Source organism: Mixophyes fleayi, chromosome 12 (assembly GCF_038048845.1).
Source record: "Mixophyes fleayi isolate aMixFle1 chromosome 12, aMixFle1.hap1, whole genome shotgun sequence".
Taxonomy (NCBI): domain Eukaryota; kingdom Metazoa; phylum Chordata; class Amphibia; order Anura; family Limnodynastidae; genus Mixophyes; species Mixophyes fleayi.
Window position 1 is genome coordinate 75,484,715 of NC_134413.1, and position 15,360 is coordinate 75,500,074.

A 15,360-nucleotide genomic window follows, 5' to 3' on the forward strand; every position below is an offset into this window, starting at 1 on the left:
AAAGCTGTTCATGCTTACAGCTGAGGCTGGTTTTATGGACATCTAGAGAAATGCTGACCATTTATTGCCAATTGCAGCCTGGAGATTTCCCCCGAGCCCGTTCCTCAGCTCAGTAATTAGAATCCTGCACTAAATACACATTAGGCGGAATGTAATAAGCTATAGAAAGATTCCGCTGGATGCCGGTGTCTTGGCAATTTTCTCTAGATGATCCTTCAATGTCTCACAGACACCCTTCGGGGGGTGCAGGGAATAGGTTTTGATGACCTGGAATGGGGAGTTTAGTCTAGACGTTGGCTCTGTTGGAAGAAGTGGCTCTGGAGACAAGACAGACACACAGATATTCCTAAGATCTGCTCTCTTTCACCTCCGTAAAGTATAAAGTGCAGAGCCAGCACAGAATTTCGACAGGGGTGAAAGGAAGTGATTGTTATGTCTGGAATGGGTTTAAACATGGTTTCAGTCACGCATTGGGGGGAATTAAATAAGCCGCGAAGGATCTCCGGAACGTCCGTAAGACACTTCGCGGCAGAGATTTGCAGGAAATCCAAGTCGATTAGTGAACTGATTGGTCACATTCTCACCGATGTCTGTAGGTGATGGATACACTTTCAATATGACACTAGTAACAGAGTAATGCTGTAGCCCACAGCTACCAATCAGATATTGGCTTTCATTAGTCTGTTGCATGATTAATTAAAGCAGACACCTGATTAGTTGAGACCTCAGACATCTTATCTTTTCAAACTGAAATGACACGTGTCTGCTGAAAGCTCCGGCGCACAAGTAGATAGGTTAGAAACAACTTGCTTGCGCTTTTGTGTTGTTAAAGAATACTTTAGAGGTGATGAATGGGATAGAAAGACATATAATTTAAGGTGATATACAAGCACATGACAGCATAAAATATAATTGTGGAATGTATGACATTTTTATTTAATGACCTACAGGTGTCATTGCTAACTATGACAAGATTTAAATAGCAATATTGATACTTCTGGGGGTATAAAGTACTATTCAACATATCAAGAGAGAACAATAAATAGAATCAAAACTTTGGCTTTTTTTTTCTAATCAATTATTGCAAAGATTCCTTTCATTTCAACGCGTTTCACTTTTATTATAAATGTTTTGCCCCTTTTCAGATTGTCAGCTGTGTGTGACAGGCATGCAAGTTTCACTCCTTCGTACAGTTGCCTTTAAAGTAAGTCGGTCGAATTCACAAACACTAATGTGACGCCCTGTGAGACAATCCTGTAAGGTGTGTAAAAGTGCGACAATATTGTTTCAATAAACTTAAAAAGCAAAGCCCTAAATAACTAGCAAGAATAGTGGCTGGCAAGTTGTATTATGGCTAAGGAGGAGAGATGCGAGTCCTGGGACAACTATCTTTTCAAACTGAAATGATACGTGTCTGCTGACATCTCCAGCTCACAAGTGGATAGTTTAGAAACGACTTTTAATATATACCCTTTGTTTTGTCAGAAGGCAGTAAAAATGCTAATAAATTGTTCCTTATTATGAGTACTGGAATATGAATGAAAACAAAATATATGGCTTTCCCTTTTAATCAATCTCCTTACTTTAATACATATTATATCCTTTAAACAACGTATTTTAACGCTACCCAGGGTGTGGCTTATCAGATGTCAGAACAACCAGTGACACAATATATTAAAAAAAAACGAAAATGCATTCTTTACATCAGCCTAGGAACCGTAACGCGGTAGAGAAAATGAAAGGAAAAAATTTCTTCTTGACCCAAAAAAACTCAAGAAACGTCAGTGTTCTCATGAAAAAAAATAAAATAAAAAATAGAATATAATACTGATAATATCACTCGTGTATGCTTTTCACGTTTTACAAGATATATAAAAAATATATATGTATATTTACACACGGACTGTACAAAAATGATTGCCTACGAGTCTCCGTTTGCAAAAAGAACAGATTTCGTACAAAAGAGAAATTTGGTTGAAATTGTAAAAAAATGTAAAAAAAAATCAGTTATGTACAGACTGATAGGAAATCGATACAGATCTACTTAACCCTTTCAATGGAGAGAGATGCTGGTCTTTATGAAGCCACTGATAATTCTGTACACTTTTCAGGGAAAAATGGAAATCCCCATTCGCTATACGAATGTATAATTTGGTTAATTGTTGTATATTGGTTTGTTTTGGCAAAACATAAAGGATAATAGTTCATATTCTATCAGAATGGTATCTTTAGGACGTTAAAAGCAGCAATAGTTTACATAACTGTACCATGTATTTCAAATTCAGGGTGATTCTCCGATATTTTAGATAGGGCATTTAAATACGTCATCGATATACCGAGTCCTCACATTAACTGGAATTGACCAGTTACTTAGCACATATTTGTCCTCGTTGCCATATACAAGTGCATTTTTTCTACGTAATTTTTAGAAAGACCAATCAATGTTCTGCTAACGCAACGATGGAGTCCGTTCACTGATACAAGCAATATAAGCCACAGTAAACCTCTTTCATGAAAGATGGCAGGGTTGCCTGTCCCCATACACAGACCAGAACAAAGTCACATCAATCATACAAAAAATGTACTCTTCGTTTACATCGCGATTCCCATAGGAATAATAAAAAGTACCATGCTTTTAAAGTCTTAGCGAATACAAGTGTTTTTTGCTTTTTTTCTTTCTTTTTTTTATAAAAGGTATAAATCCTTAACAACGAAATGTGTTAAGGCACAGGAATGAAAATAAACGGGTTGTTTTGGACATGGGCAAGGCCATGTCAGGTACCAAGGTGAATAGTTTGATCGTTAAATATTAGATGTGAGCGAGACTGAGGTCTATTTTAACATGAAAGACCCCACGACTGTTTCAAACAGACATGTGGAATGGATAAGCGCAATTAATGGTTCTTCTCTTTTAAATATAAGCCCACGTACTACTAAAATGTTGTACTGTCTTTCATTGGTACCACCTTGGAGGTTTACTGCTTTCCACTCCGGTTGTACGTTCTCTTACAGACTATGGTTGAACATCTATAAAGAAGCTTCAGTGGTTTCATGGAGAACTACACACTGTGGATCATTAAACCGGTTGTCCCCCCCCCCCATTTATGGTCAGTTGTGATAGTGTCACAGACAACACCCCAAGTTTAAAGTAAGAGTTATTTGCCATACGAAACAAAGAGATTGATATTAAATAAGAGATACATAATATATTGCTGGATGGGCAGGACGTCTGGATTGACCACCAGTGTGCGATAGCAAAACGTTCTTCACTCTGGACATTCATTCTGCTGTGATATACCCAGCCCTTTAAGGATAAATAAATACAATAAAATGCATGTGTTATAGTCTAATACTCAGTACTGTAACCTGTTTTAGTATGTGGTACAGCCTAGTAGACCCTCACGTGTTCCAAAGTGGAAGGTTGACTATGAGTTTTAGAGCCAGTCGGCACATTTGGCCTCAATGTTCTCAGTGATTGTCTATACCAAGTCCATCACCTAAAGGTCCACATGAGACGGATATATATTAGGGCATAATACTGATTCACCAAAATCTTAGACCATTCATCCCCAAGTCACTCACTCAATCAAAGAGCAATGCTGGAGTTTTAAAAATGTAACACTGGTCATTGTCTACTGAAGCCCAATGTTCTACATCTACTAGAAAAGGTCTAGATTGAATTAAGATTAACAAAAAAAAATATTATGTGCAGAAAAATAGGCAGTAAGGATCAAATAATTATACGTTGAAATACCATTTACCCTCAGTTGGCCATAAAGTACAATTCAAACATGGGTAGAGCTATGTTTACTTAGCAGTGTTTGGTAACCCGTGCTGAGGGATGGGAAAGTGAACTTAAGCTCAGCATTTGGTAGTAATCTTAGGCCATGTGTTACTGAAGCAAAAAATAATATCCACACAAGTGGAGTTTATAAAATGACTTATAAAGACGCAAATAAAAAGATTCCCTAAATTTTTCTGATTGTCCAAATCCTGGATTCTCCACTTTCCAGCTGCCGCTGCCCAAAATGGGCTGCTTGCGTGCCAGAATGTTGAAGACCGCTGTGACAGCAGATTGGTGATGACCACGCATGGCATGTATGTTACATTACAATGTTCCTCTTCCTCCCCTCTCTTCCAGCAGCTGGAATGTATACCTACAAAAGACCCTGCTATGGTAAGACCAGATGTTGATTAGCAGTGATGCAACAACCTTCGTAGCATCTGAGGAGAGTAAGAAAATGCAGGAATGTGTCCCCAAGAGAGTGTAGACACCCATCAAAGTATTGGTGGAAAGAAAAGCTTCACCGGTACCAAGAGACTCTTTAAGTCATACCATTTGCCATACACCAGATGGCAAAAGCAGTGGTATTCAAGGAATGATCAGGTGCTGAAAGGCCAGCCTTCTGTTTGGCATCGTATTCCGTATCAAAGCCTCAAGGCTTTTCCTGGTCGGGCAACTTCAACTGGTTTCTTGGGGACTTCTGAGATCAAGACAATAAGGTCCCTGAGTATCAGAAGACACGGTAAGAGGTCGTTGCTCCTCCTGGAGTCCTATCTCGTCTTTTGATGTCATGTCAGAGAGGATTTACCCGATTAGTGTCCTCCACTCTGCTTTTCCCCATTTATGCCCACCAGTTTTTTTTTTCCGACAGTCCTCAGACATGCGTCTGCATCCGTTGCTGAAATCTCTGTCCGTAGTCGGAGTGTTGGGAAGTGTATGAGAATCGAGTGGCACCTGTGAACTTCCCAACTGGGTCAAAAGTGTCATATGGTCCCCGATCCATACCTGTGGTGGTTGGCTGTGTGTAACCAAGCCGGTATGTTGGGTAGCCAGAGTTAGCTGAAAATCCATGTGTCCCGAATTTATCATAGTTATCGTAAGAAAGTTGACTGGTGGTATCTGTTGCGGCTGATGTAACTGTGGGTGTTGGGTCTGTACTATAATCTGAAGTAGGAGCCCTACTATAAGTGTTCAGTTGGGCATAACCACTGGAGTGAGAGAGACGTGATGAAGGGCGAGCATCGAAACGCGCTGGTCCAGGATTGCGGTAATCTGGGTACAACACCGTCCGGGAGTTCGGCCTGTCGTCGTGAGCACGGACATTGTAATAGCCATTAGTTGGATCCTAGGGAAGAAGAGCAGGGTGATCAATGATGGGCATGGTCAAAGAATTAGGAAAGAAAGGATAGAATTAGAAAGGAACAAGTGGGTTGACTTATCTATGATCTACGATGACTTTGAGGAACATACTGAACACTGATCTATATGTTTACACATATATATGTGTTTAAATACTCAGTGAAGCAAAAGCCACTATACAGGTGCATACATTTATTAAGACAATGAAGTAAGAACGGTTTTAGACTACAGACATATACGTAAACATATGCTTGCAAAATCGAGGAACGCTTGAAATCTACTCATCAAAGTCATGACGGCATAAGAAAAATCTCTATGATGATTACATTTTGTATGTACTCATCACCTCCAAGGAGGATGCAACCTAACAAGAAATGGCAGCCTACGGTAAGAGTTGGTAACAGCTATACTTTAAGACCTCGCAGTCCTGAGTGGGATACTTAATGGGATTTCTTTAAGCTCTGTAAAAGCCCGTTAACTTTTGTACATTGTAAACAAATGGAACTGTAAACATACTTTATTATACGCTTTCCGCGAGAGTTATATATAATGGAGATGTATGGGAGCACTCTTTAATGACGTAGTACGTTATGCTGAGGGGAGGCTTTGAGAACACACTTTGAATGCTCTGTAAAAAGGGGGGACAACTACAAGGTTTTGTCAAAGCTTTTAACAGGAGACTCCCAAACCCATGAGTACAAGGCTTTAAAGTCCTAAATTCATCGATGTGTACTGCATAGAAATTTGCCTAAGAACCTGTGTTTGATCTATTGTTTCAAAAGGCATTGCGTTAGTATGAACATTTATCTGCTGTTCAAGGACAGGCGAAATGGCCTGTTTCTCAACACAGGATCAATTTTGGATTCAGATTGGAATTTAAGGTGGAAATCTCTCTCTCTCTGTTGTCTGAATCTCTGCTGCCCAAACCTGTTTTCAAAAATTAAACAGATTAGATCTTATTTGTGTCGTTTTCTAGGAATGGATTTTTTTTTTCTGGAAATGGATTTGTAATTCCCTCAAAGAAAACTTTAATTAACCAGTAAGGAGTTTAGAGGACATTGATTTTTATGGTTTTAAAAAAAATAAAAAAAAAATGTTTGAATTTTACGTGATCTTTAATGCTCTCATTGGCAAGTGTGTACATTCACCAGACATGTCTTTGATGACTAGACCCAAGTTTCGGCACTGATGGTTACAAGATAGATGAAGAAAGTCAGGCTCCGTAGGCGGTGTGCGGAAGCAGTGTTTGACCAGTCCATAGAAGTAAATATATGTCCATAATGTTCAGTTCAAAGATATTTGTAAATCCACGTGAAGACTTGTCAACCATAAAGGGCACCTCCATCTGGTTGGAGGCACAGTCCACAAAGTTCCACACAAGTCTGGATAAAATGTTCACATCACATCCCTGTAGGACATTTCCAGTTTACGGTCCATCAGACTAAGTGGACTTCACTGGATTCTGGTCAAAGTTCTCCTTCGGGATCACGTCCTACCAAGGCACGCCAGGTCCCATAACACGAGCGTTCAATATGTGTCCTTGTTACACCTGCAACAATCTGCTGCCACATCTCCCCTAACTTCACAGAAGTGTAACTGGGGTCGGGGGACCTTCTTCACCAAACAGCTTATAAGTCACAAATCGAAACCGAACTGTAATACTGATCTTTGTCTAATGCCTAAAAGTATGCAACTGTATAGTAATGTTTGCTTCACTCTCCAAGGTATAGAGGAAGGTACAGAGGAAAAGAAAGGGAGAGGTATTACACACACATAGTACAATACTTTACACACTTCACAAATATTACACAATTCTTGATGGTCTTGCATGCCAGACAACTCGTTCATGCCTAATACAATGTGTCCAGATACTTTCAGACTAATGGCTCGGTGATGCCAATACGCGACTCCTGCCGGCATCGTCTCGCCAACGCTTAACCGCGCTGCGGCTCGTGCAGGACCCGGTGGTAACTAGACATCCTGCAAGTGCATCATCTGGATTACATTTATTTTTTTTATTATTTGTATGGGTTGAAAAGAGACGGATGTCGCACCTTCAGCTCGTACTCCTCTCTGTCGATGGTGTCGCAACGTAGGTCTTGCTTCAAGTCCACGTCGTCCTTGAAGGACTGAAATTAAGAAGAATTTGGAGGCAGAAAGTCAGTATAACCAGCGTATTGTTTCACAAGTCAACATAAGCAGATTTAGAATTTATATAGCTAACGCGTTTGTATTCTGACACTCGGGTTCTTTGTGAACAGCCCTCCCTTACCGAATAGATGGCTTTCATGACGCGTGTTGCGGTGGACACGCTTGAGGTGTCCTCCTCTCTGTCTGCGTGCATGGTTAGGGGCTCACGGTTGACCGTCTCCACCTTGATATCGAGCTTCCTCAGTGTGACATCCTTGCGGCCTGGGGAGAAAACCTTGATTACTGGATGATAGCAGTGTTGGGGGGCCAGGTTAGTGTTAGGGTCACAAGATAATGTTAAGACATGGCAAGAAAATCTAAGTAAGACTAGGGATGGAGTAAAGATTATGGTTGAAATTCAGAACTTAAGTCTAACTGAGATCCATATTGGATGGAGCGAGGGCCCTTCAAAACATCCGACCTAGTAACAGTTCACGACCTCCATCTTCATTCATTTAATAATTTTCGATTTTTCCTGAACTACTGCTCCGTTTAGCCTCATTAACGTCTTAAATTAATCATGAGTGACTGTATTTATTATATTGGGCACATTTCTTAATTGTATTTTTATTAATTCTTTATTTAACTGTTTATCATTTCTAATGACATTAGATCATGCAAAACAGTTGATGTACAAACCTATTTACATTTTTGGGTACATCATTACGCATTGTAAGAAATAAGATACAGATGTGTACAGTTTATGAGGTATAAATATGTACTTAGTATAAATCTGCGTGTTTTGAATGTTTTCATGACGTTCAAAGTGCATCTAGATACGCGTTTTTCCACAGTATTGCATGGCACGATGCAAAACGCGTTGTACTGAATGTATAGGGGGAGATCCGACTGCTGTGACCGCCAAGGTGGTGGAGAAAAATCTGTGCATCTTCCCGTAAAGTATGTAAGGCCACTATCCCCATCCCTTCATCTCAGTTATATAATCTCGTCCAGTAAGAGGTATCTTTGCATGTTGGTGTACTCATGTGCGTAATCCTTACTCGGCAAGAATCCCTCCAATCCACCATTGAAGTTGTCTATCGCAAGCTGAATAGAACCGTGACGAGACGAGGGGCTAGTAGTGATAATTGGGGAGTTACAGGAGTAAAAATCTAATAGATTTCCTTAGTGGTGCTGGGCATAGATCTTAGCAGAATCTTACGCAAAGAGCTGTCTACCACCAAAACAGTGGATCCAACGCTTCTCACAAAGTATGATACCCGTCCCCTCGTACTCACTGCCTTTACGTCGGCGATAGAGGAAGAAAATCAGGAAGACAAAGAAGATGGTGACCAGAATCCCCACTGCAATAGTCACTCCGATAATGGTTCCCACCGGTACACCTTCTGAAAAAGGACAAAGGAAACGTTGGGTTAGGTGCGTAGCCGTTCTTGATGACGACGTTGGCTATAATGTACGGCAGGAGATTGGTCTCCGCCTACCTTTCTCTACCAGCTTGATGATGGCCGTTCCCGATCCGAACGTGTTCCATGCCGAGCAGTTGTAACTGGTCTGGAAGTCTGTCTCCACGACCCTGCTGATGCTGAGAGTTGACCGCACGCCGTTCTCTGTTTTGGTCCGTTCCACCGTGTACCGATCCATCGTTCCGGCCTCCAGGAATTTCTCCTTCCATGCCCAGGCCTAAAGTTTAAAGGGAATTAATCATCAAAAGTCCTGAAAAACATATGTCTGGTTGCACATGGCAACTTCATGTTACGGTAATAATAGTATTATTTTCTTTAGCTAATAAACATTCTGTGCTATTACAGCCTATAAAGTATGATCTTGAGTGGGACAGGGAAAAATTTGAGTCATTGCTTATAGCTATAGCAATAAAGATAGCTCATCGGAGGTCTACTAGAAAATCAAAACGATTGCTGCCTTAATGTCAAATACAATGATAAAAAAAATAAGTACCATTTTCAGCAAAACGGCTCAATGAATAAAACAGTTTTGCAGACTACAGGGTAGATTTATCAAACCTTTTAAAATATATAGGTGTTGCCTATAGCAACCAATCAAATTCTAGCTATCATGTATTGAGTACATTCTAGAAAATTACAGCTAGAATCTGATTGGTTGCTATGGGCAACACCTCCACTTTTCTTTTTAGTTAATCTACCATTATAACTAAATAATGTCACACTCAACACTGATTTTTAATGTTTATTAATAATTTTCCTGGCCAGAAAAAAATAAATGGATCGAAGGTTTGAAAATAAAGTGTACAAAAACAATGTTTTGCATTTATCTATGTTCAAAATACGCTACTTTAATGCTCTGCCACGTTTGAGAATAAATTTAATTATTTAAAATAAGTGTAAGCACTATTTTTGGACTATATTGTCCATAATCCTCCCGAGCACAGGAAATTTGGCAGCGAAATAATGTATTGCGTGTCATTTATTAATCCACCCGCTGGCAGACCGCATTTGGGATGTATAATTTAACGGCCGCTGAATAGCCACAAGTTGAGTATCTGTAAATGAATCATTTGGTTGATGTGTTTTTTCCGTGCTGCAGCTGTGGAATGGTTAACTAGGAAACAGCCACATCGCTGAGAGAGCCTGTAATGAATTCTCCTCAGTCGCTTCCTCTGCTAAACACTTCATTTTGTAAGCCGTGATAAAATGATTTCAGCCGCAGTGGATGCTGTTTGGAGAGAGCGTCTCCCTCGGGACTCTGCAGAGAAGCATTTGTGGCTGTTGTACAAATCTGCACTTTAATTAATACAAAAAAAGACATATATATATATATCTCTATATCTGGAGAGGTGGGACTGGTCACTCGCTTTATCCAAGCTGGGGATTCGGAAAGGCTCCCCCCTCGTCTGTTTACAAATGCCCCTGTCACTTATTCCATCAAATTCCCACCTAATTTAAAGCCTCAACCAATTTAAAAGCGACAAAGCCGTTTCTCACTTGCCAGGGAGGATTGTAGTAACATGAGAAGATGGATAGATGGCGCCAATGCTAAGGTTACAGGCAGGTGAAAGATTGTCTCCAGCCATTGTCCCCTTAGCCATAAGTAATTACTGATATAATCATTCATCAGTTGAGCAAAGCACATAAAAGACGTAATTTCAATATAGAGCTTTTCGTCTAGGGTGGGCAAAGCTTTAATAATCACCTAGGGGATGATGAAAGTTTATAACAGGGCTATAGACAAAACTATTTACTAATATATGATAATACAACAGTCAGGCCTCATATGGCTTCTTTATTCTCCCAATAAGGTGCCCGTACATGGGCAAATATATCCGCACATACCCGGCGTCCAATAGCCGAATATAAAACAAGCCCCGCTCCTACTTAGTATTGCAGCACAATAAAAATCCGGTGGCAAGCCATCGAGGCGGAGAGATAAATGTACCGCAGGCCTCGGTGATGCCATTGGTTCCTAATGAATGGATAGGCCATGTTACCGCCAATATTGGTTCAGCCCACAGGACGGCCACCACCACTGCTCGAGGAGGACACCTTAATAATGTGTCACCACGCTGCGTATGGTGACCTGGCCGATGACGACAGTATACTCACAATGCGGTCTGGGGGTGGTGTGCTCCCGATAAAACACTCTACTTTTCCTGTGGTCCCTTGCGCGGCGTACTGCACTCCCTCGCTGGTGATCACAGGAGGACCTTAAAGGAGAACAAAGGACATGGTTGTGTTCAGGGCTTCTCATATTTTGCTATACATTTAAAAAAAAAATGGCTAAATGTATGATATAATGGATACGATACTGTAAATAATAGGGATACTAGAAGTCACCGAAAAGTTCTGTGGACATATAACAAGAGAAGGCTGTAGACAGAAATCCGAGGTGACTTCTAATATCTAATCATTTACAGTGTGTGGTGCACTATAGCTTATAATACACATGATGGACACAGAAGTGATTACATTAGAACTGATTATAATGTAACAGAAGCTCTCACTCTTTATACAAGTATTATTTACTTTGAACCCAAATCTCTGTTTAGGATAAACGGTCTAATGGTGATATATATTTTACAATAAGACTTTCCTATCACCAGGTTATATCTCTTTCGCAGATGGCACACTTTACCACATCCTTTCTAAATAGAAAACAAACACCACAAAGTCCTCTAAATTTAAGGTTTTAAAGAACCACTATACAAAAACCGAAAACGGCTTCTCTGTTAGCAAGGGGTAATAATGTTTCCATAGCTTCGCTTATTAGGGCAGACTTGCATTGCGGTGGTAAAGCAGTGAGTATGGCTAGGTACACACTGGCCCGATGATTGCACGTAAAACCTCCAATCAGCTGACATCCAACCATTTGGTCAGATATCTTGTGAGTGTGTATAGTGACACCATGATCTAAAGTTGTCCCAAAGTGCCCGATCGTCGTTTCATTTGGTTGGTCGTACTGTTTAATATTTTCCGACCAATCATTGACCGATCATGTAGTGTGTATGCACCCGCGCTTACGATCTCCATACAGAGTTGTGTTCTTTTCAGCCGATGCTAGCGATAAATGTCCCGGTGAATAAATGTAGAGAGTGCTGTAGAAGGAATAATTCATTTGTTCGTTCTGAGACAGAATGTTTCGTTTCAGAGTCACAGAAGCTAACGAAATTTGTTAGGACATGTGGATAGCTATAACAAGGCGGTTTAATCAGTGTGACAAGAATGAATGAATGAATATTGTGCTGTCATTCTCTGAAGACAAGAGGACCAGATGAAGGACCAGATGAAGAGCACAGATCTGAAGGTAAATCGTGTCAGTGTATGCATGAATCGTCAGACTGATCGGACCTTCAGTCGTAGGTACAATGCTTTGAGATAACAGGTCGGTCGGAAAATTCTTCAGTGTGTACCGAGCCTATCTTGGCATGGGGGTGGCTATATACAATGGAAGTGGGGATAGAACTCAAATACGTTGCTATCTGTGTGTCGTGCTATTTTTGACCTTGTTTAGGACAGACGAGACAGAGTAGAAAACAAATCATTATTCCTCTAGTATAACTAAGCCAGATTTGAAATTTGGGTGACACGGGAGAAAACAAGTTGGGGCTCCAACATTCCCCTTGGGTATGGTGCCATGTTAAATTAAAAACACTAATATCTATATTACTAGAGCACTGAAAACAAATAAACAATTGCAAAAAACTGTTTGCCCCTCAGTCCTGTAATCCCACTCCCCCTATAACACCATTCTCCATGATAAATGTTTTAGTTAATGATCTTGTTCCATTTCTTCCACAAACTAGACCTATTAACCATGTTGTTTCTATATACAATATTCTGTTATATAGTTATTGTATATCAGTTATCTGTTGAAAAATAAAAACATAACCCCCCCACTGATATTGGCATAAAAATAATAAAAATAGCAAAAAGAATATGGAATCATTATAGGAACCCACAGGAAACCTTTGTATAGGGGGTCCTCTGGGAAATGTACTCCTGTACTCCTTAGCCCTGCCCGAAAAACAGCCTGTTGTTTGGGGGGAGACTTCAGATTATTTGCGTGTAATCTGAGTTTTGTAAATTTTAATTTCCACACAGGCTGTGTAATGAACGAGTCCCTTTAAACTTGTCTTCGAGCAGACAGACGTCTCTTTGTGAGACAGATTAGGACGACGTTCATGCCCATTATCTCATCAGGAGGAATTAATGCAATCCTACTGAATTTGCAACCACATTACGGGTAATGCGCTATTTGTTTTATACCTTCCTTTGTTTTATTGTCCAATCTGCTGATTTTATCGCTGCGTATAATCTGCTTGTGCCAGTTTTTACTGAAGTGCCTACGAGACTGATGTATTCTGCTTGCAACGAACATTGCCGGTTCTTCACAGGGAAGTCACTATGGGAGGACCCAGGGTGCCAGAACGTTATAGATGATTTGGGGGAGAGGTCACTCTGCAGGATTAATCGATTGCCTATTCAGCAGCGGGATTTAAACTAAGTTACGCTATGGTAATTTGCACATTGGCTAACATTTAAGGTATCGTTGTGTATTTAAGTCTCAAGGGAACGTGAGCTGCAAGACTAACATTTGGGACCAGAAACTTTTCTTTAAGTGAGAGAAATGCACCTTGTTCCGGCCAGTACTTTGCGCATGGTGCATGTAAGTCTAGCACTAGGACCACCTCTTCGTTCCACCCTTTCCAAACCACACCCAGGTCTCCACAGACACACCCACATTCTTGTGAAGCCACACCCCTCTGCGGAAGCTTCAATTTGGCGCTCCAGGTTTTAAAAGGTGTAGCTACATTCAAACACCACCGGTTAGAGAGCTTCATTGCAAGACAGGTATTTCATTTCATTGTATATTTTGTTGACTAGTTGAAAAGGCTGAGTCCAAACTGACTCCTTTTAATGTCCAACCACTAGAGCACATATATATAATGCAAAATAAATAAGAATAAAATGTGGTAAAAAAAAAAATTGGAGTTATATAATAGATTTATGAATGCATTTGTTAAGAGGTGACTGAACAAAAAAAATATTTAAGAATACATTTATGTTAACTTCAGGTTGAGAAGACCATGGTGAAATTAATTTACTGTATTATGCATAATTTAACACCAAGGGCTAGATTTACTAAACTGCGGGTTTGGAAAAGTGGAGATGATGCCTATAGCAACCAATCAGATTCTAGTTATCATTTATTAATTCATTCTACAAAATGACAGCTAGAATCTGATTGGTTGCTATAGGCAACATCTCCACATTTTTAAACCCGCAGTTTAGTAAATCGAGGAGAGATTGGAGAGTACCAAGAACCGGCAGGTTAACCCATCTCCGATGCCCCTAGTGGCCGGGGCTTAAGCCATTTCACACAAGCCTACTGTCTTACAGCAGAACCCCGCCCCCCTTCCAATAGTGGAACTAACCACTAGCAGATGGTTCATTGGTCAGAAGGTCTTGGTAACCGCGGTTGAACATTTAGAGGCACTACCTACTGATCTCGCTGCAAGACTGGAAGAATGTCAATCACTGTAGGTCTATTCAGTAAAGAATAGTCGCAGATACTGATGTAACGGTACTCACCGTTCACATACAATGTCACCTCCCTCTCTCCGACTCCAATGCGGGGGACAATGGCTTTGCACACGTACTGCCCCGCTTCTTCCTGGATGACGGACTTCAGAAATAGCTGGTTGCTGTTGCTTAGTACCTGCGGACGAGAGACCGAGATTTAGAAACTGCCAGTAGAATGTTATAAAACAGCCACCGAACATGACCGATGTCACATGCAGCCCTGTCCTCACTAACACATCACTCATCTCCTGATATACTCTGTGCTGCTGGAGGACCCTGCTCCTTCCACTATATAACTCTCAGTCTGTGACTTCCTGCTGCCTCCATTCCCCTCCTCACATCATGTCACTGCCCCTGTCACATGCAGCCCTGTCCTCACTAACACATCACACATCTCCTGATATACTCTGTGCTGCTGGGGGACCCTGCTCCTCCCACTATATAACTCTCAGTCTGTGGCTTCCTGCTGCCTCCATTCCCCTCCTCACATCATGTCACTGCCCCTGTCACATGCAGCCCTGTCCTCACTAACACATCACACATCTCCTGATATACTCTGTGCTGCTGGGGGACCCTGCTCCTCCCACTATATAACTCTCAGTCTGTGGCTTCCTGCTGCCTCCATTCCCCTCCTCACAACATGTCACTGCCCCTGTCACATGCAGCCCTGTCCTCACTAACACATCACACATCTCCTGATATACTCTGTGCTGCGGGAGGACCCTGCTCCCCCCCAAAAAAACAACTTAAAGTGCTACTCACCATATTTGATCCTTTCTTGGTCCATGTCAGGGTGAGCGGAGGATTTCCTGCCCAAATACAGGTCAGGGTGACATCGGATCCTATATCTATCGTTGCAGGTTTGGGTTCAACGACAATGCGGGGGGCAACTGTGGAGAGAAGTCTTCTCATTAGCAGGGTCCCCAGGCATCGGCATGAAGCAAAGCGCAGCCTCTTAATATAGAAAGCCCCGTCCTATATCAGGGGTATTGAGTATTACTTATTCATGCC

At 41.1% G+C, this 15,360-nt stretch overlaps 1 protein-coding gene across 1 annotated transcript in view; it reads right to left on the bottom strand.

The window, feature by feature from the left end:
- Positions 1 to 909: 909 nt before the first annotated feature.
- The window catches only part of KIRREL1 (kirre like nephrin family adhesion molecule 1), a 154,622-nt gene continuing 140,171 nt past the window's right edge, over positions 910 to 15,360 (bottom strand). Inside the window, exons 8-15 of the mRNA XM_075192556.1 lie at positions 15,112 to 15,239; positions 14,359 to 14,485; positions 10,873 to 10,973; positions 8,776 to 8,974; positions 8,572 to 8,679; positions 7,416 to 7,555; positions 7,198 to 7,272; positions 910 to 5,129 (exon numbers count right to left, since the gene is read on the bottom strand). Coding sequence (XP_075048657.1) covers positions 4,659 to 5,129; positions 7,198 to 7,272; positions 7,416 to 7,555; positions 8,572 to 8,679; positions 8,776 to 8,974; positions 10,873 to 10,973; positions 14,359 to 14,485; positions 15,112 to 15,239 — 1,349 coding nt within the window. The 3' untranslated portion in view covers positions 910 to 4,658. The remainder of the gene's footprint in view (positions 5,130 to 7,197; positions 7,273 to 7,415; positions 7,556 to 8,571; positions 8,680 to 8,775; positions 8,975 to 10,872; positions 10,974 to 14,358; positions 14,486 to 15,111; positions 15,240 to 15,360) is intronic.